This window comes from Hypanus sabinus, chromosome 3 (genome assembly GCF_030144855.1).
Source record: "Hypanus sabinus isolate sHypSab1 chromosome 3, sHypSab1.hap1, whole genome shotgun sequence".
Lineage (NCBI taxonomy): Eukaryota > Metazoa > Chordata > Chondrichthyes > Myliobatiformes > Dasyatidae > Hypanus > Hypanus sabinus.
Genome location: NC_082708.1, coordinates 59740100 through 59767336, shown reverse-complemented (window position 1 = coordinate 59767336; position 27237 = coordinate 59740100). Strand labels below are relative to the sequence as shown.

Here is a 27237-nt window from a genome sequence, read left to right as displayed (position 1 = left end):
GTACAATAACAAATATCATTGTCTCTGGTTTGTTTTCTGGGGGATTGCACAACACCTACCTTGTGCCACGGACAGACGTGCAGAATCTCACAGCAAAAGAACTGTAGGCTTTTGGAATCTTTCCCACTCTGTCAGAAGATGTTGTTCACCTCAGTTGTGGTGGCCATATGACTACTTGTAACTACAGTAGAATACACAAGAGATTCTCCAGGTGCTAGAAACCTTGCGCAACACACACAAAATGGTGGAGGACCTGGGTTCTGATGAAGAGTCTTTGCCCAAAGCGTCAACTGTTCATTTTTTTCCATAGATGCTACCTGTTATGTCTCGCCTGGTTTAGATTGTTATTCTATTTCTAATCACTGCTTACTTGTGGGTTCACGGCTGTTGTTGATTGCTCATTACTGTGTTGTTGAGCAATTAGCTTTTGTCACCAGATCGGCCATTGTATATCTTTGTACATTTCATTTAGTGGCTAGAAGCAGTTGACAGAAGTGGAAGGAATTTCACTCAATATTTGAATCTGCCTTTCGCTAGAACGCTGGGAAGTACTGTATTTTTGCAATCGCTCCTTGCATACTGTAACATGTTGGTGGGTAATAAACTGCCTTCAACTACAACTTCACCTGGAATGGAGTTGCCTATCTGTCTAGCTTGAGAAAATGGGAAACACTACTGAGCAAGGGCAAAATGCTATCTGACCTGCTGAGTTCCTCCAGCAATTTGTGTGACTACATTAGAACAAATGTGGAAATATTCCCAAGGAATGTACCACTATGACCCAGAATGGTGAATTAATCTACAGGAATCTCCTGAAAGCCCGGAGTGGAAACTTTTTTGTTAATGGTGTGATGCCTGATATCTGCTGGTCTTACTCTATCTGGGTACTTTGGGGTTTCTTTCTTGCCACTTACCTACATTGAGGGGTAATTTTCCATCCCTAATTAAGACAGCAGCTCTCTTTGAGATGTGGAGGGAAACAAGAATATGATGTAAGTCCACAAGCTTCCAGAGGAAGCGGCACAGGCAGCACCAGATTGGATCCTTCTCTGGACCTAGCAATCGGCCATTGACCTTGAGAATTATCCATCATGATAAAGTCAGCATGCAGTCTATGTAGTAGCACAAGTTAAATCTTAATTTATATTGCAGAACCTTTTATAGTTATCATATTAATCTCTTCTATTGAGCTAGGAGAACTACAGTGTGCCAGACCATGATGCTTATTTTGGAGCAGAGTTAGGTGCTTACACCCTTCGTTAAATGGGGTGATGTTACTCTGTAAATTCCTCCATTATGCATCATTCCATTTTGTCTTCATTTTCACACTTCATTTTCCAACTTATTTCCCCCAACCAATTATGCAAAAAAAAACAGTGCAACTTCTGTCAGACTAGCAAAAGGAAGAAGATGACTTCCCGCAATGCTCCATTCTCTTTCCATCTGCATTCCAGTAGAGTTCAACAGCCCCGAACTGAATGTGATTATCACAAATGGAAGCGTAGTCTTAAAGAGCAAAACATTAGGGAGTTGTTAACCACAAGAATGCTGCAATGTAGATTTTATTGAAAAAGATAGAACATCGAACAATACAGCCCGGTCCAGGTACTTCAGTCCATGATATTGTGCTGACATTTTTAATCTACTCTAAAATCAGTCTCATGCTTTTCTCCAACATAACCCTCCCCATGTTTTTCATCATACAACCTATCTAAGGGTTTCTTAAATGCCCCTAATGCCTCTACCACCACACCAGCATTGTGTTCCATGCACTCACAATTCTCCGTGTAAAGAACTTATCTCTGAGATCTGTGTAAAGAACTTAACTCTTTCCTCTAATCACCTTAAAATCATGCCCCCTCATATTAGCCATTTCTGCCTTTGAAAAACATCTCTGGCTGTCCACATGATCTATGCCTCTTATCGTCTTGTACACATCTATCAAGTCAACTCTCATTGTCCTTTGCACCGAAGAGAAAAGCCCGAGCTTGCTCAGCCTATTCTCATAAGTTATGCTCACTAATCTGGGCAGCATCCTGATAAATCTCCTCTACACCCTTTCTAAGGCTTCAATATCTTTCCTATAAAGAGGCAACCAGAACTGAGCACAATATTCCAAGTGTGGTCTAACCAGGATTTTATAGAGCTTGCAACAATACCTCGCTGCTCTAGAACTCAAAAGTATTGTACAAAAGTCAACAAAAAGGCAGCAGAGTTGTTGAAAAAAAATCAGAGGTAAATAGCATTCTTAGATTCAAAAGCAAGTGAGATAACTACAAGGAGGAATAGGTGGGTGTGATATGGCATTTAAAGTAGCTGGCATAAGCCTAAGATCATAAAGATTGACAAAAGCCAACGGAGCCAAATAGCCTATCTTTGGCACGTAAACCTGCATAATTCTACTCTGTATCTAAGGAAAATAAAGTTGTTTTATTAGAGAATTGAGAGTGAAGTGAGCTCTGAGCAAACCATCTTCACCATGACTTCTGTCGGCATACTTTGTGTCTTGGGAGAATGTGTGTTTTGAGAAATTACCAGATGTTGGATTTGTGTTCAAAACGAGAAAAGGATTGATTACTAATGGAAAGAATCTTCAGAAGCTGGAAGGCAATGAGATTTTTAAAAAAGACGTATGTTAAAAGCTTATGCAGGGAAATTTGATTCATTAAGTTCCAAGAATGTGGACTACATTGGAATATTTTTGAAGTATTTATTCCAGTGTGGAAAAGTAAGGCATTGCAATGAAAAGAGTAATGAAACAGTGAATGGTTTTGCTCTTATATTCCCAATACAACAGGTAGCAATAGTGTTGATAGATGGCTTATTTCATTCCCCACTCGTGAATTTTGCACAACTCAGTTCACTGATCCATGCTTGAATGGAATGATTTATTCAGATGTAAAGTCAACATTTTGGGCCCTTTGGCAGGACAAACGTTTCAGCCCAAAATGTGGACTGTACTTTTTCCATAGATGCTGTCTGGCCTGCTGAGTTCCTCCAGCATTTTATGTGTGTTGCTCAGACTGTCGGCATCTGCAGGCTTTCTCTTGTTTGTATTCAGGTGTAAAGTTTAATTTTTTTCTATTGATGATTTATTCAGTTTATCAGATGGAACTGGGAAGGGGCTTAGTTTGTGCCCAGATTTTCAGTAGCAGAGCACATGTTACCATATTTGTTGTTTGATATTCTTCAGAGTAATTAATTTTTCTCTTCTAGTCACGATTGTTTGACGTATATAAAGGAGCAGCTGAAAACCTTTATTCCTTCCTCCGAAACCCACATCAGAAACATTGGATCAATGAGTAAATGCCATTTGCTGGAAATAGCAGGTCAGGTGGCAACTGTGGAGTATAAAACAGCAAAGTAGCTTCTCCGCCATTCCTGTCTAGTTCCTATAATGATTCTAGTTCAGATTCCCAGCAGCAGTGCTTTGCATTTACATCAAGTTTTTTCATGCCATTTCCAAATTAATTTTGTTTGTGCAGACATTTTTTCTTAATTTAATTCAGTTTCATTTAGCTATATCTAAAGGCTGATCAACTTGGCTTTGGTTTACATTTTTAAAAAATCCCAGTCTTACTCAATGTGATGAAAATCCCTCAGGTTCTTCACAGATTAGAATACTTGGCATTGAGCTAGAGACAATTAAACCAACCAGCAATTTTTCCTCAAGTACGGCAATGTTAAAAACAGAATGTAGGAAAGCTCTGCAGTACTGCCAAGTGGTGCACCAGTAAGAGTGATGTTGTGAGGCAATTCAAATCAAACCACACACGGGCTATTGGGAAGGGTAATCATGAGGTTGGGAGATTCTGGGAAGCAACACATTCCACAAGAGAGGCTAGGGAACTGAAGAAGCCTGTTGCATTTTGCTAAAATTTGTCTTGGCTCTGCTACCAATATTTTATGATGTTGCTATTTTTTTCCATCCAGTGCTGGCTCTAGGTGGTGGTAGTCAGTTTTCTGTGACTGTGGTAGTGGAGATCCTGTGCACTTAGCATTATGTTTCCATCATTTTTCACAATATCAAATGCAGGAGTGGATTTCAACCACAAAACTGGGAATAAGGCTGAAATTTGTGATTATGGGCACCACCTTAGATTACTTTCACAGCTTTGGAGAAATGAAAATTGGCTTATTCTTGTGAATGACAACATTATGTGCTGGTTTTATGAAGGTTCATTAACCTTTAGGAAAGGAATGTATATTCCACACAAAAAAGAGAAAGAAAATACAATAGTGTTGCTCATTTTCTCAACATACAAATATTTTAGAAGTATCGATAGTGACTGTTTAATCTGATGCCTCCATCAGTCAGAGCCTTTTGAGATTTGCAGCAAGTCTGCCCAAGGTCAGTGATGAGCATCAGTATTGATATGTTCATTCATCTCATGATTTTTTTTGGTTTGTCCTTCAAAAAATTGATTTTTGTTGAAAGAGCTGAGACACTTAATGCTGCAGGGTTTGACGGAATGGGTTTATTTTGCCTACCATTTCCCGCTTTGTGCATTTTCAGTGTTTCTCATGGTGCTGTGGGGGTATCTGTGATGCAAGCTGGAGCTCGAATGTCAGCTTTTGCACCACTTTTGCAGAATCTGTAATTAAGCTTTTACAATGGTGACGGTCATTAGGTCTGAACATTAAGAATGATCAGTGGTGGATGTAGTAGTAGAAAGATTCAAACAAATGATTTGTCAAGTAGGCTATTTCCATTTGATAAGTCTGAATAAAATAGTGAAATATAATAAATCAAAAATCTTAAAGTGGAAATATGAAGATCACAATCAGGGATTTTAAATGATTTTTCAACCCATTAAAGATTATATTTTCCTAATGAAATGTGTTGTTTGTATTTTAAATAATCATAGTGTAAGTGCACCTGGTGCCTTCAGTATTCCAACTGGTTTATCACTTGGTAATTGTTTGAATATTTTCAATTCAAGTTTCAAAGTTCAAAGTAAAATTTATTATTAGCCTACATATATGTCACCACATACAACGCTGAGGTTCTTTTCCCTGCAGGCATACTCTGCAAATCTATAGAACAGTAACTGTAAACAGGATCAGTGAAAGAGCAAGAGCATCGAAGAGAACAAACTGTGCAAATCCAAACATAAATAAATAGCAATAAATAGTTCAAAATGCATTATCAGTACAATACTAAATTTGTATATTCAGAGCAACAGACTGCATCCACAGTTGTTACGAGACGCTCCCAACCATGCCGGCTTGTAGGATTTAGACGCTCTAACTCTCTGGAGTATGACTAGCTGGCATGGCCCCTTTAAGGGTTTGGGATGGTCCTGCTAATTGCCAGTCAGGTTTTGGGCACCAAAGACTGAGTATTTGTGGTGAACTATGTGCCTGTCGGGACACGCCCCCTGCTGACTGCTCCTGTGGCTCCTCCCACAGGCCCCTGTATAAAGGAGATCTGAGGCCTGACGCTCGGCCTCAGTCTCCAGGACATTGTATAATAGACACTCACTCCTGGTTCCTTCTTCCAGTCAATAAAAGCCGATATCTCGCCTTACGTCTCAGTGTGAGTTATTGATGGTGCGTCAGTATTTAAAGAGCACCTGGACTAAACCCAGCCTTGAAGGGTCAATGACATGAAACACCAAGCTTTACTTTCTGACCCACAGAATTGCAGAGCACCCCTAGCAGTTCCAGCCCTTCCATCAGAACTGCCCAGTTCTGACACAGGCATGAAAGGCTGGTTGATTCTTTTTTTCATTCAACCTGGAGTCCCAAGTGTTAGTAGATGGAAGATGAGATGTTTCTCTACTTCCATTCACTGGTCTTTGTTGGAACAGTGTAATTGATCAAAGACTGAGAGTTTAGCTTGGAAAATGATGAAGAATTAACATGTTAATTCAACAGTGATTGAAAAATAAAATGCTGCAGATGCTATAACTCTGAAACGATTTGCCATGTTACATTTTCTTTCACTACCTGATCTGCTGAATTCCCTACCTTTTCTTTATTTGATTTACAGCAATCCACTCCTGAAATAATGTCTTCAACCTGCATCAGTTCAGTTTTATTTTCTCCACAGCTGCTGAGTATTTCCAGCATTCCACTTTACTTTTTCAGCAGTTGTTGTCTTTGACCACTTATTGTTCCAGCACTGTTTGTTTTGTGTTTCTATTTCTCTCTCTCTCTCTCTCTCTCTCTCTCATTGTCACTGGTGACTTTGATAGAGCAGTGCTGTCTAAAGTCTCTCTGAAGTTTTGTTAACATATCCAGGTGAGCATACACAACCACTGCTACTCTCCCTTCCACAGTGCTTACAAAGTGCTCCCTCGCCCGCCATTTGGAAAATCAGATCACTCCTCCATCTTTCTGCTGCCGAGGTACAGGCAGAAGCTGAAACAAGAGGCAGCCATAGTTAAAACCGTCCACTGTTGGTCCAACCAATCGATCTCCATGCTACAGGATTGCTTTGATGACATCAACTGGAATGTCTTCCATGATGAGGATGTCTCCGAGTTCATGGAAAGGGTCACAAGTTTCATCCAGAAGTGTTGTCCCCCCCCCCAAAATCGGTCAGGGTCTATCCAAGCCAGAAACCCTGGATCAACAGTTCCTTGCGAGCAGCACTTACCACGCAACACAGAGCTTACGGCGACCAACAGGAACTCAAAAAATGCAGCTACGATCTGCGCAATGTCATCAAGACAGTGAAACAATGATACGGGGACAAGATTCAGACACAACTCTCCATCAACAACACACGCAGCTTATGGCAAGGTCTGCACACTATCGCAAACTTCAAAGCTAAACACAGTGGAGTTTCCAACATCGCTGCCTCTCCTAGATCTTTTTTATGCTCAATTCGATGTTGCCAACACAGAGCCCCTGAGGAGAGCCGTTGAAGCGACCTGCACCTTGGTCATCGCTGAGGCTGAAGTACAAGGGGACAGTCCCAAGGCTGTGTGACCGGACAGCAACCCAGGGTGGGTACTCAGGATGTGCACGGCACAACTGGCAGGTGTGTTTACAAACATATTTAATCTCTCCCTCTCCCAGTGTAGAGTGCCTTCCTGCTTCAAAACGTCCACCGCTGTCCCTGTACCTAAAAAGACCAAGGTAACGTGTCTGAATGACAGGCATCCTGTCACACTCACCTCAATAATAAGCAAATGTTTTGAGAGGCTGGTCAAGGACTACATCTGCTGCACGCGGCCACCCATATTGGATCCCCCCCCCCCCCACAATTCACACTACCAACATAACTGATCAACAGATGACGCAATAACCTTAGCTCTATGCACCGTCCTTACACATCTGGAAAAGGATGATTATGTGAGAATGCTGTTCTCCTTTACTCTCTGTATACTCATGACTGTGTCACCACCCACATCTCCAATATGCTAATTAAATTTGCTGACAACACCACACTGACTGGCCTATGCCAATGAGGCAGCCTACAGAGAAGTCATCACCCTGACACAGTGGTGTCAAGAAAACAACCTCTCCCTCAATGTCACAAAAACAAAGGAGCTGATTGTGACTACAGGAGGAATGGAGACAGGCTAATCCTATAGACATCAATGGATCTGGGGTTGAGAGGGTGAACAGCTATAAGTTTCTCGGCATCCACATCACCGAGGACCTCACGTGGTCTGTACATACCAACTGTGTGGTGAAAAAGGCACAACAGCGCCTCTTTCACCTCAAACAGTTGATGAAGTTTGGTATGGGCTCCTGAATCCTAAGAACCTTCTACAGGGACACAATTGAGAACATCCTGACTGGCTGCATCACTGTCTGGTATGGAAACTGTACTTCCCTCAGTCGCAGGAATCCACAGAGAGTGGTGCGGACAGCCCAGCACATCTGTAGATGTGAACTTGCCACTATTCAGGATATTTACAAAGACAGGTGTGTAAAAAGGGCCCGAGGATCATTAGGGACCCGAGTTACCCCAACCACAAACTGTTCCAGGTGCTACCATCCAGGAAGCGGTACCACAGCATAAAAGCCAGGACCAACAGGCTCCGGGACAGCTTCTTCCACCAGGCCATCAGACTGATTAATTCACGCTGATACAATTGTATTTCTATGTTATATTGGCTGGCCTGTTGTACATGCTACTTGATGCACCATCAATAACTCACACTGAGACGTAAGGCGAGATATCGACTGAAGAAGGAACCAGCAGTGAGTGACCATCATATTACATCCTGGAGAATGAGGCAGAGGATTAAACCTGAATCGCCTTTATACAGGGCCTGTGGGAGGAGCCACAGGAGCAGTCAGAAGGGGGCGTGTCCAGACAGGCACACGTAGTTCACCACACTACTTATTATAAATTACTATAAATTGCACATTGCACTTTTAGATGGAAATGTAACGTAAAGGTTTTGACTCTTCATGTATGTGAAGGAAGTAAGTAATAAAGTCAATTCAATTCATCTCTTTATTTCTACCTCCTCCAGGCAGCTTAGCTGTCAGTAATAACCCTTCACCACAATTGACAGCTGGCATTCTGTGTCATTCAGTTTTTCCTCTTGACTCTTTCACAGACATTCACTTCGTTTACCCTTTCTTTAACAATTTAAAACATGATATAGTGTTCCAAATTTTCCTGATTGTCTGTAACTGCCCACACATGCCGTTAGGTCTGTTAAGTATTTCCATTATCTTCAGTTTTATTTTAGACTGACACAATTTGCAGATTTCTTCTGCTTTCTATTTAATAAATACTTATATAATTTATTCTGATATGCCTGGAATCCAATAATTACATCACTGGCCCCCACCTCCCCACCTAAAAAAAAACATTTCTGTAAGATTTCCCTTTCTGGCCGTGACAAATAAAATAAAGTATGCACCAGACTGGAGACAAAAATCGAGCCTATTTTGATACAAACTTTTAAGCAGTTATTCAGATCAGATTTCCTTCCTCATTCTGCTTGTGATTTGAACTTCAGTTTTATTTTCAGAACATTGTGAAGCAAGTCAAAATCATGACCTTTTCAGTTAAATTATAAGGCCTGAATGGAAAAGTTGGCAGAAATTGGGAACAAATATTTTATAATGTTAGAATGCTTAGATTATATGTAAATCAGTAACATTTAAATCAGGGACAATAAATCTTCATGCCATTTTAAAATTAAACACAATGTAAGATGTAATTCGGTACCGGGGGAATAAGTTACAAAAACGTGTTGGATATATCATGATCTATTTACTGGTGTGGGATCTTTTTCCAATGGTTGGATTTGTCCTTCCCTTGTATCAATGTTAGTTGGACCATTTGCTTCTACCCCAGTCAGTCATTTTTAAAATTACCTTGAAAAATTGGTTCTGTGGAATAAACATAATGACCTATAGTTTGGATTGTGCAAAATCTTACCAACATAAGGAACCAAAGATAGTTTTGAGTGTGGTTCAGCTGCAGTTTTTAATGTTCAAAATTTCGACAAAGGTTTGCTAACGCATGAACAAAGGATGTTGCAGGTCTCGGATTTAGTTTAGCAGTCATCGAGGTAATGGAACCTCAATCTGAGATCATATCATTTTGATACTTGGAAAAGAGAAGTAGATGGTGAAGCACTTGTTTCCAGAAACTGTCAGCAGAGCAGCGGGGAATGAAAAAAGAATTACATATTCCAATTCTCTGTTCGTCATGAATTGGTGTTCAGTTCTGAAGTCAGGCACCTGTTTTATTGTACAAAGTGAATGTCTCACTGATTGAAAGGCCGAGGAAGAGAAGAACAAGGGGTGAAAGCTTGCCCTCGATGCACCTGCCAAAATATGGAATCTGACACATGGCCTGGACAAGTCCTATTGAGAAATAATTTGACAGCAATTTGTGTACTAGTTTGAAATTCAGTCATAAAATTCCAGCTTATCAATAAGCTCATGTCCACTCATACCCAAGTAATTGTGAAAAACAATTATTTTAGGGAGAGATTAACTGAATATGTTGCTTATGAATCTGGTTCAAGTAACAAAGCATGCTGACATTTTTTAATTCACTGTATCCCAAAGGACATTCTATGTGTGTTTTTGTTAACAAGATATTTTTGAAGGTAGCACTCTGATTATTGTCTCTAATTTGGCCATACTAATTTCCCATGTGTGAGAGCAGTTGTTGCTCTGTCCTTACAATATGCTGATGTCCGAGTGTGTGATTGTAGTGTCTAATGTGGGCCCTTGGTGTCCTGATGAAAGGTCTTGGACCAAAATGTAAACTGTTTATTCGTCTTTATCCCTCCTTTAGCAGAGAATTGGTATGTGTGAGGATCAACAGCCAACAAACCCTGGCTACCCACATCTACTGAGATACCACTGAACGTTGCAACATCTCCACTGGAAAGCAGGCATCTTGGGACCCATGGGGATCAAAGTAATTTAGGGGTGTATGAAGTATGACACAACACCATGGACACAGACACAAGAGATTCTGAAGATGCTGGAAATCCAGAGTAATACACAAAAGATTCAGGAAGAACTCCATGTGTCAGGCAGCAGTTATATGGGCTTAAGTAAAGCTTAAGTGTCAGCTGGAAAGCAAAAGCGGAAAAATTATTAAGGAATGAGTAAGAACTATCTTCTGTGTTCTCTTTGTGAAGTTACATATCCTAACCATCAACTAGCCACAAGTTCATAAGGCCATGATTTTAAAATAAGTTCATTTATACCAGAGCATCAGGAGATGGCAGGCAGAAAGTCCCAACTATCAAATTTGTATTTAAATCAATCTCCCATCTGTTTAAAAGCAAACGCCTTCAGTGAATATGTTCCTTGTTTTTGGAAAATCAGCTGTGACATAAAATGGGCAGCACTTTTTTTTAATATTTGTTTTTGGCTGTTTATCAGATGGGAATCATCCAATTTGCACTTGCAGATTGGGGAATCCCAGTCAGAAAATCTAGACTAATATATTTGATGAATATAATTATATGAATCCTAAGGAAGCATTATGTAATACACTGGAGATTGTATCATCTGCTAGTCTTTGGGGAATTACACATAATGAGAAATCTTAATTAAAACTAAGACACTAATATCAAATACATTAATTAGAAAATCTGTAAAGCAATAAAATTAGAATTTAATCTAAAATTAAACAATTGTTTATTATAAGGCCTTGTTCTGTATAATCATTGATGTTTATGGAAAAAAGTAAAATTAATTGAAACTTAAATTATTAAGGTACATGTGCAATTTAGGCTTAATTTTTTAAGTAATTATTACCATAAGATTCAATAATGATAAAAATAATTACAGTTTTTGCAAGCTACGTTTTGGATCAGCTATTAATTGCCACTTGGAAAATCTTTCTCTTACCATTGCCAGCAATCATAGAAACAAATGTTGCCTGTGATTTTCTGGCAGTTTCTGGGTAGTAGAGTAGTGAAGATTATCTTTATATTGACATCTAACAGTAAAAGTGTCATAAAGCTGAAAGGATTACGGAACATTTCCAAATCAGGAGGCCAAGTCAGCTCATCAAGTTTGTCGAACGACAGCTACTCAGCCTATAATGCTTACACTGTGGGCCCAAAGCCTGCTGATTGTAACTTCTCGCACACACGCAAAAATAATTCAAGTGGGATGGGTGCTTCTGCCTCTTCCATCCTTTATAGGCCCATTCTATCTACAGGCTGACTTTCTTTATCCTCTTCATACCAATTTTTCCACCAATTACATCACATACTTGCCACCTGACTTTTGATCCCAGAGATAGAAATGGATCTTTGCTTTTCCTTCTTTCTCTGTACCTCATCATTTTATGTGCTTTCTAAACCCTGATCTGTTCCAATGAAAACAATTAAAGCAATGCATGGACTTATTATCCATCTTTTTAACCTATTGTGCTATTTCTAAGGATCATCCATGCTTTTCAGTGTCCTCAGTACTTAATGTGCCTTCCCAGTTGTAATCCTCACAGTTCTCGAAATTAAATTTCACTTACAACTTTTTGCCCAACCTATCTGATCACTTATGTTCATCACTGTTCTCCTGGGGAAAAAAAATCAAAATGGTTTCTTTTCCTCACTATCAATCACACTGCTTGAGTTTTGCATCATGTGCAGGCTCTTCTTGATCATATGCCAAACATTTAAGTCTCAGTCATTAATCTGTGAAGTAATAAGCAGGGGGACCTAGTACTGAGCCCAGCAGAATCTTTATAGGAACAATTTTCCAGTCACAAAAATGACCAAATACCCACTGCTTCAGACCACTGAGCTAATCTTGGATCAAATGACCTACTTTTCCTTGAATGCCAGCTTTACTTTCTTGACAGCCTGCTATGCCGGGCCTTATCAAAAAGATTGCTGAAATCTCATTATGCCCTCATTGATTCTTCTGTTAACTCATAAAGGAAAATCAATCAAATTCATCAGACATGGCCATAACTTAACAAATCAGTAGTAACTTGGCTTGATTAAGCTATGTCTTTCTAAATGAAGGCTCTTTCTGTCCCCAGTGTTAATTCTAATCATCTCCCCACCACTCAGATTATACTGACTGGGTTATATTTATTCTTGCTTCCATTTCAACCTCCTCTTCTCTGACACCACTTTTGTAGCCAGGCACAATAGAGAAATAATGATCAGGGCTTTTACAATTTCCTCATTCAATTTTTTTAACAGCTCGGGATATATTTCATGTATATCTGCTGACCTTGTTTGCAATATGGCACTGGTGGAACATTGCGATGCCTTGCGGACAACATATTTAACTTCTAAATAAATTTCATCTGAACTATTCTCATTCCAATTTGCAGCCTGTAATTTCCCTTTTAAGTAATGTATTTTGAACTGTCTCCTGAAGGACTGGCAGGCTTAACACTCAGGAACGCAAGTACACTCAGACCCCACATAGTGCTGATTCATTACATCGCAGTTATTCAATTCTTCATTGAAATTCTTTTAAATGACAAAAATTCATTCTAAACAACACTTCAAACTTGTCAAGCGCAGCAGGCATTACAGTAAACATTCAATCGGCCAATGAGAGCACTTTATATACACTCTGAGCCGCACACCACCAATCACATAATAGTTCACGCTCTGCCTCCCCCACGCATGTAAATTTGCTTTCTCGCTCACCAATTATTTAATTTTTTTTCACCCATTATGTCTGGAAAACAGCTTTCAATTTACAGTGAGGGTAGTACATCTAAAATGTCTAGGAAAAGCATTAATATGGATGTGAAATTGCAAGTGATTCAGCATTTGGAAGCTGGTTAGTGTCAGATTGATGTTGGCGCCTCGTTGAAATTGGCTACGTTGATGATCAGAACAATTATAAAATAATATAGACAAGATAAAAGCTTCTGCAACAATGACAATAGACAGTAGGTGCAGGAGTAGGCCATTCGGCCCTTCTAGCCAGCACCACCATTCACTGTGATCATGGATGATCATACACAATCAGTACCCCGTTCCTGCCCTCTCCCCATATCCCTTGACCCCGCTATCTATAAGAGCTCTATCTAACTCTCTCGTGAATGCATCCACTGTCTTCTGGGGCAGAACATTCCACATATCCACCACTCTCTGGGTGAAAAAGTTTTTCCGCATCTCTGTTCTAAATGGCCTACCCCTTATTATTAAACTGTGGCCTCTAGTTCTGGACTCACCCATCAGTGGGAACATGCTTCCTGCCTCCAGCATGTCTAATCCCTTAATAATCTTATATGTTTCAATCAGATCCCCTCTCATCCTTCTAAATTCCAGTGTATACAAGCCCAGTTGCTCCAATCTTTCAACATATGACAGTCCCGCCATTCCGGGAATTAACCTTGTGAACCTTCGCTGCACTCCCTCAATAGCAAGAATGTCCTTCCTCAAATTTGGAGACCAAAACTGCACACAATACTCCAGGTGGGGTCTCACCAGGGCCCTGTACAGCTGCAGAAGGACCTCTTTACTCCTATACTCAATTCCTCTTGTTATAAAAGCCAGCATGCCATTAGCTTTCTCCACTGCCTCCTGTACCTGCATGCTTGCTTTCATTGACTGACATACAAGAACACCTAGATCTCGTTGTACTTCCCCTTTTCCTAACTTGACTCCATTTAGATAGTAATCTGCCTTCCTGTTCTTGCCACCAAAGTGGATAACCTTACATTTATCCGCATTAAACTGCATCTGCCATACATTTGCCCACTCACCCAACCTGTCCAAGATATCCAGCATTCTCATAACATCCTCCTGACATTTCACACTGCCACCCAGCTTTGTGTCATCAGCAAATTTGCTGATATTACTTTTAATCCCTTCATCTAAATCATTAATGTATATTGCAAACAGCTGCGGTCCCAGCACTGAACCTTGCGGTAGCCCCACTGGGCACAGCCTGCCATTCCGAAAGAGACCCGTTAATCGCTGCTCTTTGTTAACTGTCAGCCAGCCAATTTTCAATCCATGTCAGTATTCTGCCCCCAATACCATGTGCCCTAATTTTGCCCACCAATCTCCTATGTGGGACTTTATCAAAAGTTTTCTGAAAGTCCAGGTACACTACATCCACTGGCTCTCCCTTGTCCATTTTCATTGTTACATCCTCAAAAAAGCTCCAGAAGATTAGTCAAGCATGATTTTCCCTTCATAAATCCATGCTGACTCGGGCTGATCCTTCTACTGCTATCCAAATGCCAGTCTGTCCTTTTGATAAGATGTATATCCTTGAATATTCATTTCCCAGGCCCTGTCTGCTTGAAGCCATGTCTCAGTTATTCCCACAACATCGTACTTGCCAGTTTCCAACTGAGCCTCAAGCTCATCTACTTTATTCCTTATACTTCGTGCATTCATATATAATACTTTTAATTCGGTACTCCCCTCCCCTTTCATATCAATTCCTATTTCACTTGGCCATACTGTATGATTTCTTCTTGAGCTTTCTACTCCATTGATTCTGTTGTCCTTTTTAACTTTTCTCATTTTCACTTTCCCTTTAACTCCATCCTTATATTTCCAGTTCATCCCCTCCCCCCCCCCCCCCACTACTTAGTTTAAACACATCCACGTTGCAGTGACAAACCTGCCTGCCAGAATGCTGGTACCCCGCCTATTAAGGTGCAACCCGTCCCTTTTGTACAATTCATCCCTACCCCAAAACAGATCCCAGTGGTCCAAGAATGTAAATCCTTGCTTCCTGCACCAGTTCCTCAGCCACACATTTAGATCCATTATCTCCCTGTTCCTGCCCTCTCCAGCACGGGGAACTGAAAGCAAACCAGAGATAACCACCCTGGAAGTCCTGTTTTTCAGCCTTCTTCCGAGTTCTCCGAAGTCCCGCTGCAGAATGTCCTTCCTCTTCTTCCCGATGTCATTTGTGCCGACATGCACTACCACTTCCGGCTGTTCACCTTCACCCTTGAGGATTCCCTGCAATCGGTCCGTGATGTCCTGGATCCTAGCACCAGGGAGGCAACACACCATCCTTAAAACACGCCTGTTGACGCAGAAACCCCTTTCCGTACCTCTTACTATGGAGTCTCCTACTACCACAGCTCTTCCTGATGTCTGACTCCTTGGCTCTGCTTCTGCACCAATTTTCGGCTCCAGACCTGTCCGCCTCTCAGACTGGCAGTATCTTCTGTCCTGACAGCTTCCAAGAAGGTGAACCAGTTTACGAGAGGTACATCCCCTGGGATCTCCTGTACTTCAAGCATCCTTTCCTTCCTCATCGTCGCCCCCTTTCTCTCTTCCGGTATCCTCAGTGTAACAACCTCACTGTAGGTCCTGTCCAGAAAACTCTCGTTTTCGTGGATAAACCTGCGGTCATCCAGTTCTTTCTTCAGTGCTGCAACATGCTCCTTCAGAAGCTGAATCTGGACACACTTTTCACAGCTGTAGCAGCCGGGGGCACCATCAGTGTCCCTGACCTCCCACATCATGCACATAGCACACTGAATCAGCTTAGCGGTCATGTCTTCACCCTCTCCAATTGTGCCTGGCGTAGTCTCCTCCCTCAGCCTCCTCGTCGAAGACTCTCGAGCCAAAGACTAGCACTTTTCACACCAGCCACTTCCCTCAAAGTTATCATCAATGAAGGTGACTCGTTCAAGGGGCCATTTGATTGAAAAAATAAAAAATAGACTAAATATATAGGTGGATGACCTAACACACCGAAACATTCCCTAAGCCAGCTGATATTAATGGAAAAGACAAGAAGTATCTTCAATCATATTCAGGAAGAAAAAGAAGTAACATTCACAGTCAGCAGAGGTTTGTTTGATAGATTTAAACAGCACAGTAACCTCCATAGCATATGTATCTCTGGTGAAGCAGCTAGTGCAGACAACAAGAGCCTTAATAAAAAAGAACTTTGAGTAGCAATTCTGACAAATCATGGAAGGATGCTTGACAGCTGGGGCATGGGTTGAATGCTATCACCTCTTACAAAGTGAAATCAAGTGACATAGATGACAACAGGTTTTGCTCCCACAGCCCCTGATGACCCTGTGATTTCAGTCTCTGAGGCTGAAGTGAGAGCGTCCTTCAGGAGGGCGATTCCACAGAAAGCATCTAGCCCAGACAGGATACCTACAGGAGACCTGTGCTGATCGAGTGGCTGGAGTGTTCGTTGATATCCTTAACCACTCACTTTGCAGTCTGAGGTACACACCATGCAGAACTCAAGCAGGATTCAATTATACTGGAGTCTAAGAAGAACTTGGTTGCCTGTCCCAATGACTATTGTCCAGTAGCACTTATATCCACTGTGATGAAATGCTTGGAGAGGTTGGAGATAAAACATATCAACTGCTGCCTGAGAGGCAACTTGGATCTGCTTCATTTTACCTGCCATCACAACTGCAGACGTTATTTCACTGGCTCTTCACTCAACCCTGGAACATCTGAACAGTGAAGATGCATACATTAGCATGTTCTTCATTGACTACAGCTCAGCTTTCAATACTATCACCCCCTCAAAACTAATCAATAAGCTCCAAGGCCAAGGCATCAGTACCTCCTTGTGGAACTGAATCCTCAATTTCCTCACTTACAGACCCCAGTCAGTCTGGATTGGCAACATCTCCTCCACAATCTCCATCAGCACAGGTGTACCACTGGGATGTGTGCTTAGCAACTGCTCTACTCACTTCATACTTATGACTGTGAGGCTAAGCACAGCTCTCATGCCATATGCTGATGGCACCACTGTCAGTGGTCAAATCAAAGATGGTGAAAATCAGCATGGAGGAGGGAGTTATGTAGGAGAAACAGGATTGGTCTGAGTCAGCATGGATTTACGTAGGGGAAATCATGCTTGACTAATCTTCTGGAGTTTTTTTGAGGATGTAACTATGAAAATGGACAAGGGAGAGCCAGTGGATGTAGTGTACCTGGACTTCCAGAAAGCCTTTGATAAGGTCCCACATAGGAGATTAGTGGGCAAAATTAGAGCACATGGTACTAACATGGACAGAAAATTGGTTGGCAGACAGGAAACAAAGAGTAGGGATTAACTGGTCCTTTTCAGAATGGCAGGCAGTGACTAGGGGGTACCGCAAGGTTCGGTGCTGGGACCGCAGCTGTTTACAATATACATTAATGATTTAGATGAAGGGATTAAAAATAACATTAGCAAATTTGCAGATGACACAAAGCTGGGTAGCAGTGTGAAATATGAGGAGCATGTTAGGAGAATGCAGGGTGACTTGGACAGATTGGGTGAGTGGGCAGATGCAGTTTAATGTGGATAAATGTGAGGTTATCCACTTTGGTGGCAAGAACAGGAAGGCAGATTACTAGCTGAATGGTGTCAAGTCAGGAAAAGGGGAAGTACAACGAGATCTAGGTGTCCTTGTTCATCAGTCACTGAAAGTAAGCATGCAGGTACAGCAGGCAGTGAAGAAAGCTAATGGTATGTTGGCCATTATACAACAAGGGGAGTTGAATATAGGAGCAAAGAGGTCCTTTTGCAGTTGTACAGGGCCCTGGTGAGACCCCACCTGGAGAATTGTGTTCAATTTTGGTCTCCAATTTGAGGAGGGATATTCTTGAGGAGGGAGTGCAGCGTAGGTTCATGAGGTTGATTTCTGGGATGGCGGGGCTGTCATATGTTGAAAGATTGGAGCAACTGGGCTTGTATACACTGGAATTTAGAAGGATGAGAGAGGATCTGATTGAAACATATAAGATTATTAAGGGATTGGACACACTAGGGACAGGAAACATGTTCCCAATGTTGGGGGAGTCCAGAACCAGAGGCCACAGTTTAAGAATAAGGAGTAGGCCATTTATAACGGAGTTGAGGAAAACTTTTTCACCCAGAGAGTTGTGGATCTATGGAATCCTCTGCCTCAGAAGGTAGTGGAGGGCAATTCTCTAGATGCATTCAAGAGAGAGTTAGATAGAGCTCTTAAAGATAGTGGAGTCAAGGGATATGGGGAGAGGGCAGGAACGGGGTACTGATTGTGTATGATCAGCCATGATCACTGAATGGTGGTGCTGGCTCGAGGGGCCAAATGGCCTACTCCTGCACCTATTGTCTATTGAGATTGAAAATCTGGCTGAGTGATACCACAACAACAACCCCTCACTCAGTGTCAGCAAGATCAAGGAGCTGACTTCGGACGGAGGAAACTAGAGGTTCATGAGCCTCTTTCTCTTTAACCATAGCATTGGCTTCAACCAATGTTCCCCCTAATTAGTAATGAGCAGTGTTTGCAAAGATCTTGTGCTGTGCAATTGTTTGCCCTGTGACACATGTGGGTGCTGAATTTTATATAAGAGGTATTCATTTTAACACCTAGCAATATACTGTCAATAAGAAATTTGATCTTCTCTAGGTTTGAACGTTTTTGCTGCTGTTCTTCTGCACTCTCAAAAAACATACGTAGCAGGCCTGTAGCGTGTAATGAAGGATTTTCTTACTAGAGGTTTTGTACACCATCCATAGGTGATTGCTTGCTAAATGATGCTTTAAAAAGTCAAGTTTACAAATATCACACCACCTCTTCCCACTTACAAATTCTCCAGTAACTTTTGCATCACAGCTGTACATGCAGTTAACACCAGTTTCTGTATCGTGCATTAATATTTCTCGTAGCTGCACATTCCTGACCTCATGAGCTTTTGGTGGTGTAGTTTCATTAAGCCATTCCACTGCAATGAACTAGCAGTTACCTTGCGCTTCACGCCCTTTGCTTCTTGGGAATTTGGCATAGTAAAACAATAGTTTTTTCAATAAAAACAGTATAAATAAACCAATTCTAAAATCTGCAGACAAATCCTTGCAAACTCTGTGTTGTCAACACCGTCCTCATCAGAAACTGGAAAAGGAAATGTGCGATCATGAAATACACTTAACATGCCAATGAGGTAGAGGGTGACAACCTTTTGTGTATAGTTTAATTCCCTTCGTGCACTGGAAGCAAAAGATGTGTATGCGCACACCTTAAAGGGAACATCAGCAACAACCCTTTAACTGCGAAGTTTGCCCTTGAACATAATTGCAGGAATCCTTCTCCAATCCAATTAAAATAATGCATGGAAATTGGTTGAGGATCCATCTGAATTCCTGAAATGTGAATCTGATGGTCCTGGCTCCAAGGAAGATGACCCTTCTTGGATTTTAAACCTCTAATATTGAAACAAAGATGGGATCATGTCGTGGTTTACATGTGAATTGTAAGTTCCTTTTTATTTTTTTAATGATTTGGGGGTAGGATAGCTTCAGTCTGGAGATAATGTTTACAGCTCCAAAAAAGAGGTGGCCTAGAGAGAGAGAGAGAGAGAGAGGGACTGTTACGGTAGTGTGATAACTGGTGATGGTGTATAATTGATAGCAGAACATACAGATTATTCATGTGTTTCAAGGTCAGCTGATAGGAACCAATAGTTCTAACTGCTGTGTTGTACATGAATGAATTTAACCAACAATTGGCTTTTCATTACAAATTGTGAAACTGATACTGTCCAATCTAAAAATTGTTGGTGGTGACAACTGAAAGCATTTCATTTATATTAGAATACTTCACCAAAAGTTTTAACTCTGGCTATTATGACCATTGTTTTGGCCTCAACAGCAAGATTTTTGTTTGAATTAGAAAGACTAAATAACATTTACAAAATGGTTGTGCCTACATTGGTCCTCTCTAATTCAAATTAAGCATAAAGTGCTTCAGTTTGAATGGTGGTTTCTGTTAAGCCAATGCTGGAATATTCTGCATCAGATCCAGTAACCTTTGTACATGAAGAAGTTGCCAAATTACTGTGGAATTCCATCCTACCAGATAGCTTCGATTCTTGGGCAGCTCTGAGCTTTAGGATTTCCAAAGCACTAAAGTGAAAACCAGGCCTGAGTAATGAAGGCATTCCTTTCATTGTTGAACATTGTTTGCTCAGTTTTTCGGTGAAAGTATATTTAATTCAATAGTCTCCCAATTTCCATAATTCAATATCATACCTAATAACAATAATTGATGAATTCAATTTATTTTTTGTAAAATAGTTAGTTGCATATGATATAGTAATTCTCCAAGCTATAATTTGAATCACAGGTTTTTTGAATAATAAGTATTGCTTCTGTCAAAAGAAACTGTTATGGTCATGTTACGTTAACCCTCTGTGTTTCATCATCAGAATCATATGGTTTGTGTTACTTTTAAATATGAAAATGAGTTGATGTCCATTGAAAATGCATTTAAGCTTCCACTTTGGTGGGGTTCACCTCTGTTTCGTGTATGAGGATTTCAGAATTAGGAACAGGACTAGCCCTTCAGTTATTCTCCACCATTCATCAAGACCATGGCTGATCTTCTACCTTGGGTGCCAGTTTCCAATACAACCCTCATATCTCACAATTCCCTTTTTATCCAGAAATCTACCTCTCACTGTTTTAAGTGAACTCAGTGACTCAGCCTCCACAGCTCTCTGAAGTAGAGATTTCAGAATTAGATCTATTTATCACACCTACGTCAAAAAATAGCAGCCAAATGCCTCATTTTCATCAACCAACACAATCCTGAGAGTGCATGGGGTTGGGGGGGGCAGCCCACAACTGTCACCACGCATACCAGCGCTAACGTGGCATGCCCGTAATGCTCAACATAACAACACAAGCAGCAAACAACTTCAACATGACAAAAATCTCTCCTCATCTCTTGTACAAATGGAGCTCGAAACTGAAAATGAATTTCTGATATCACTGTTCCTCCAGAATTCACCCTCTCCCCACACTGCACTTCCTATTTGCCATCTCTTCATTCAGAATTAGTAATTAGATTCAGTAGCTTTGAGATTGATTTAAAAGGTCATTTCCCCAGGCTGGTAACAACGTTAAATGTCAAACCAAAGCAGAGTAAAAATATGAAATGAAAATAATTCTGCAAGGATGTAGTACTGCATGAATGACGCAATGAAGAGGAATCTAACACATCAGAATTTCCATTAGACCTTAAGACAGAATTTGTTTAACGTCATTTGGGAAGCTCAGAAGCAGAACCTTCCAGAGTGGATGCATCTTCTCTTACCATTGATCAGAGTGACCACTCTCCAGAGACTTTGGTTAATGATTGGAGCAATAAAGATGTTCCAAGACTTCGAAACAGCTCGCAGTTTCCACTGCTGTGCCGCCAATGTAAAGAGGGGTGTGAGTTTTCCTGAAGTCAATAACCATCTCCTTGGTCCTGCTGACAGTGAGGAAGATGGTATTAGCCTTGTGCCAGGCCTCGAGCTCTTTCACTTCCACTCTACAGGCTGCCTCATCGTTATTGGTGATGAGCCCCTCAATTGTCATGGCATCGGCGAGCTTGACAATGTGATTTATTCAGGTGGTTGGCCTTGGAGTCACGTGTGAACAGAGTGTACAGCGGTGGGCTCAGCGCACGGCCCTGGGGGGCACGTGTGTCGAGGATGATAGGGAGGGAGGAGCAGTTGTGTATCCTGGCAATCTAAGGTCTGTTGATTAGGAAGTCCAACACCCAGTTGTACAGTGGTGTATTTAGACCGAGGTGTCGGAGTTTCTTCACCAAGGTCTGTGGGACAATAATATTGAGTGTCAAACTGAAATCCAGAAGCAGTGTTCTGACATACTGTAAGTGTCCTTGTTTTATAGGTGTGTCAGGGCCAGGTGCGTAACAGATGCTCTGGCATCTGTCGTAGAGCAGTTCTGTCGGTAAGCATATTGGCAAGTGTCCAATGTGGCAGGAATGGAGTTTTTGATATGTGCCATTACCAGCCGTTCAAAGCACTCCAGAATAATAGGTGTCAGAGCCACCAGGCAGTAGTCGTTTAGTCCTGTTTGGTACAGACACATGATGGCTGATTTGATGCACGTGGGGACAGCAGCCTGGGTGAGTGAAGTGTCGAAGGTGTCCGCGAAGACATCAGTGCGCTCAGCCTGGGATGTTGTCCGGCCCAGCTGACTCACTCACATTTGCTGCTGCTGCAGTCTGTGGCTGCTCATCTGGGAGAGGGATCACTTCTGTGGCAGGCATTGTGCTGCATGCCTCAAACCATGCATAAATGTTGTTTCGAGTGCCAGGGATAGAGCCGTCAGTGCTACAGTCGAAGCTGGTTTTCCTTGCGTAGGTAGTAACGCCCTTGATGTCCTCACACTGGGGATCAGACAGGTGTTTCTGAAATCTTTGCCTTCTTGATGCCCAAGATGAAGTTTATTCAGGCCTCTCTGAGAGCTGTTCTGTCACCAGACTTGATGTCAGAGTCTCAGGCTTTTAGTAGGTAGTGCACCTCTGCGTCCAACGAGAGCTTCTGATTGTGCCATCAGATGACCGTTCTTGAGGTAATAACGAAGTCTACACACTTACCGGTGTAGTCAGTGACAGATATCCCTTGAGTTCTGTGCCTTCTCCATTTGTGGCAGCCTCCTTGAGCACCTGCCAGTTAGTCCATGCTAAGCAGACATTAGGCCACACAGTGATGGTTCTCTTAACAGGTTTCTCCATTTTCAGCAGTGATCGGTATGCTGGGATTAACCTTACAAAGATGTGGTTAAGAAAGGCCAAGATAAAGTTGTGGGCTGGCTTTGTAAGTACCGTGTCTGTTTGTGTAAACATGGTCCACTCTGTTTGTTCCCCAAGTGGCCATGGTGATGCATTGGTGGAATTTGGGTGAAATGTCCTGAAGGTTAACATGACTTAAGTCTCCTGCAATTATGAAGAGACCATCTGGATGCTTGTTTTGTAGAGAGCTGATGATACTGTGAAACTCTCCCAATGTGTCCTTGGCGTTCACACTTAGGAGATGTAGACAGCAGTGACGAAACAACAGTAAACCCCCTCAGTAGGTAGTGTGGCCAGCATTTAATTGTAAAATCTTCAATTGCCTCAGAGCAGTGATGCTAATTACAGATGAGTTTGTCCACCAGCCTTTCTTAATGTACATGCAGATTCCACCTCCTTTGGATTTCCCTGGTAGAGAGTTCCTGTCTCTGCAGACCAAAGTCATTCCATCGAGTTGAAGTGTCGTTGGGCTTCCTGCTGTTTAGTCAGGTTTTGGTGAAAAACAGAATTCTTTATGTTCCCCTGTCTGATTTTAGTTTTCTAAAGCTTATGCATGCTTCCTTTTTCCTCCTGACTAAATTTAGCATCTTTTAGGTCATCCAAGTTTCCCTTACCTTATCATCCTTGTCCTTAGTCCTTAATGGAATATGCTAATCCTGAACTCTGATCAGCTGGTCTTTAAACAATTCCCACATGTTACATATGAGCTTTTTCAACAACAGCTGCTCCCAATAATCAATGCCTGTCAGCTCCTCTCTTGTTGTGTTGTAATTGGCCCTACCCCAATTTAGTACCTTACATTATTCATAACAATTTTAAAACACTATTCCCAAAATACTCACCCACTTATTTCCCAAAATTATTTTGTGTTTGTTTTGTCGCCTAGTTGGACATTCTTCATTACTGTTTCAAGAACCCCTCTTAGATGCACTGGAAGAAATCCCACCCTATCTAAGCTTCTTGTATCTTATTCCCTTAAGCCAACCTTCTGGGAATCCAGGAGAAATTGTCGATATAGTGGGCTCCTGCCTTTCCATTATGGATGTATGTTTATCTCCGCTCACATCATCCACTTGGACATCTCAGAAAATTAGTCAGTGGGTTAGGTCTTAGTGTATGCAAGCATCAGTCCATCTTTCAGTTGTTTTGCACTGCTGAAGTAGACTAAAATAGCAATGGATCTTTGATACACATTCTGCTAGCACTGTGTACTCAATCTGACACAAAGAATAATTGAAGGTATAGTTTTCTGTACATTAATTAGCATCACTTTGGAAAACCTCCTGTACCTGCTGAAGTGGTCACTGAATGTATTTTCATGGTCTTCTGCTGCTGTAGCCCATCCACTTCGAGGTTCGATGTGTTGTGCATTCAGAGATGCTCTTCTGCACACCACTGTGTAATGTGTGGATATTTGAGTTACTATCACCTTCTTGTCTGCTTGAACCAGTCTGGCCAATTCCTCTGACCTCTCTCATTAACAAGGTGTTTTTGCCCACAGAAATGATGCTTTCTGGATGTTTCTTTTTTGGGTTTTTTTGCACCATTCTCTGTGAACTGTAGAGACTGTTGTGCATGAAAATCCCAGGAGATCAACAGTTTCTGAGATACACAAACCACCACATCTGGTACCAACCATCATTCCACAGTCAAAGTCACTTAGATCACATTTCTTTTCCACTCTGATGTTTAGCCCAAGCAACAACTGAACCTCTTGACTATGTCTGCATGTTTTTATGCAATAAGTTGCTGCCACATGTTTGGCTGATTAGATATTTGCATTAATGAGCAAGCATATGTAATAAAGTGGCCACTGAGTATAGGAGGGGACTTTTACAATGAATATTACCTAAATCAAATATCCATTTGTAGCAATCACACAGTCATAAATGCTTGGATGCAATATGACGATTGTATGTTTCTGATTAATTTACATCTCATGAAAGTGTTTTTTATTTATAGTGGTTTCAGCAACATTTTTGCTATCCTGGTTATTAAGTAAATACACTCCTGATATGTAACGTTTGCTTGCTTGCTGAAACCAAATGGGTGATAATTTTGGTTCACTCTATAAAAACAGGATAATACCCAGGGTTTTCCACATTTCTTTTTCATTTTTGTTTTGTAGTCAGAGAGCACTTCATCCACCAGCTAAATGTAATAAATAGGTTTCTGTAGTCTTGAATGAATGCTTTCAGCTGTCTGGGTCAAAAAGGATAGTGACGTGGTATGTCCTTTAAGGAAATCAATACATGGTTGTTTTAAACATTGATGACTCATTCTTCCTCTGGGGAATCAAGGCTTTTATTGAATTTCAGATTCAATGACTAATGCGCGGTCTTCAGTAATTCTAGACCAGATAATCTCAAAAGATACAGCAATAAAACAAATGACCAAGTTGTACTCAAGGATGGAAGGGCATCCTGTTTGACTTTTCCTTAAAAAGACATACAGAATGAGTCTGATGAAATTAGGACATTATGAATCAAGTATAAGTAATGAAATAATGTTAATTTTGCATTTTGCATGCTATGTTTCTCTCACTAACATCTCTCACACTATTCCTTGCTGTAACTGGAATCAGCAATTGTGATAGGTTCCTAACCCAAATGCACTAAATGCAGAGTTATAATGTTTCATAGAGAGTGAATTAGTCTGCACAATGTACACAAGCTCCTTCTGCTGGCTTTATAAATTCATGTTTGGGATCTGGCTATTGCTGGCATGGTCACCATTTACTGTCCATCCCTGATTACCCTTGAGAAATCCCTTGAGCCATCTCCCTGACGATACTCCCATAGTGCTGGGGCATGGTTCCAGGATTTAAATAAAAATAAGTTGATAAATGGTCTCCACCCAAAATGTCAGCTGTTTATTCTCTCCACAGATCTGCTGAATTCCTTCAGCATTTTGTGTGTTCTACCCTGGATTTCCAACATCTGCAGAATCTCATGCGTTTTTGTAGTTGACAGAATAATATGTTTCCATGTCAGGATGGTATACTACTCAGAGGAGAACCTATCAATGATAGTGATGCGATTGCCTGCTGTCCTTGTCCTTCTAGGAGATAATGGGTTTGGGAGGTACTGTTGGAGTCAGCAGCCTATTTTCAACATGGGACACACTGCAGTTACTCTGCGCTGGCAGTGAAGACAATGATGCAGAGCTACAATATAGAAAGATACTCAATACTACTATTGCACTGTTTGTGCTATTTACGTTCATACAGACGCTTGCACAGCTGCTGTAGGACCAGTATGTGTGGAACATCCCTGGTGGAGTCCGTTTATTCCCAAGATAGGAAAGGCGTAGCAATTATCAGTTTATTATGGTCACATGTAATGAGGTGCAATGTGTATGCATGCCACCCAGATAGATTATGTTACACTGAGGTGTTAATAAAAACGGAATGCAGAATGTGGTGTTGCAGCTAGAGAGAGAGTGCAGTGAGGGTAACTGTAGGGAAATAAATGAAGTGCAGCCAGCAAACTGACATTTAATGGACTGAGTACTTCAACGTCCAATTTATCCAAACTTTTTGGCTAGTTACATGAAAATGTATTGTAGTTTTGCAGCATGCAGAGTCGTACAGATCGATAGACATCTTAATATAACCTAGATGATGCACAGATTAGAGAATGCGACGAGTGTGCTTCAGTGAGGACCTTGCTTCAAATTAGGATTTATCAAAGAATGATAATCAAACCTTTATCACTTGTTCTATGAAGATGTCCAATATAATGCATTGTTTTACCTTTTTAACCTGTGATCTATAATTTGATCTTTAATTGGCATTTTCTTATGCAGATTTATTTTGAAACTGATTTGGACTTCGCTGTTCATTTCTACTTTGTGTAACATTTGATTAGGAATCCATTAATAAAGTGACTAATCTTTGTTCCATATAGATGTTTCCAGAAACGCAGCGGTTGGATCGCAGGTTCCTCGTTCATCTATTGCTGACTTTGGAATGATTGGAGAACATGGTGCCCAGGGCTCTGCACTCACCAGTCAGCCATCTGTGTTCACATTTGAAACCGCAAACCAGCTTCAGTCCGTTCTTTCCTCCAGTGTACCACAGGACTACCTCCTTCTCCACCAATGTATGAGCAGGAAGACTGAAAGTACTAGGTATGAATCATTAGTCGAACACAGCAAACTGCAAAAGATGATACTTAGATCTTTAAAATAGCAATCCATTGCAAAAGCATTCATACCCGGCTCACAGTACTTGCTGGTGTCAGAATAGATAATAAACAGACTGGACACGTGATGCACTGCATTAAATTAGA

General features: G+C 41.2%; 1 protein-coding gene across 3 annotated transcripts in view; it reads left to right on the top strand.

The window, feature by feature from the left end:
* The window catches only part of gab2 (GRB2-associated binding protein 2), a 279135-nt gene that overhangs the window by 218358 nt on the left and 33540 nt on the right, over nucleotides 1-27237 (top strand). For all 3 annotated transcript variants that reach the window (XM_059964495.1, XM_059964494.1, XM_059964496.1), the window contains exon 3: nucleotides 26854-27076. In XM_059964495.1, the coding sequence (XP_059820478.1) occupies nucleotides 26854-27076 (223 nt within the window). The remainder of the gene's footprint in view (nucleotides 1-26853; nucleotides 27077-27237) is intronic.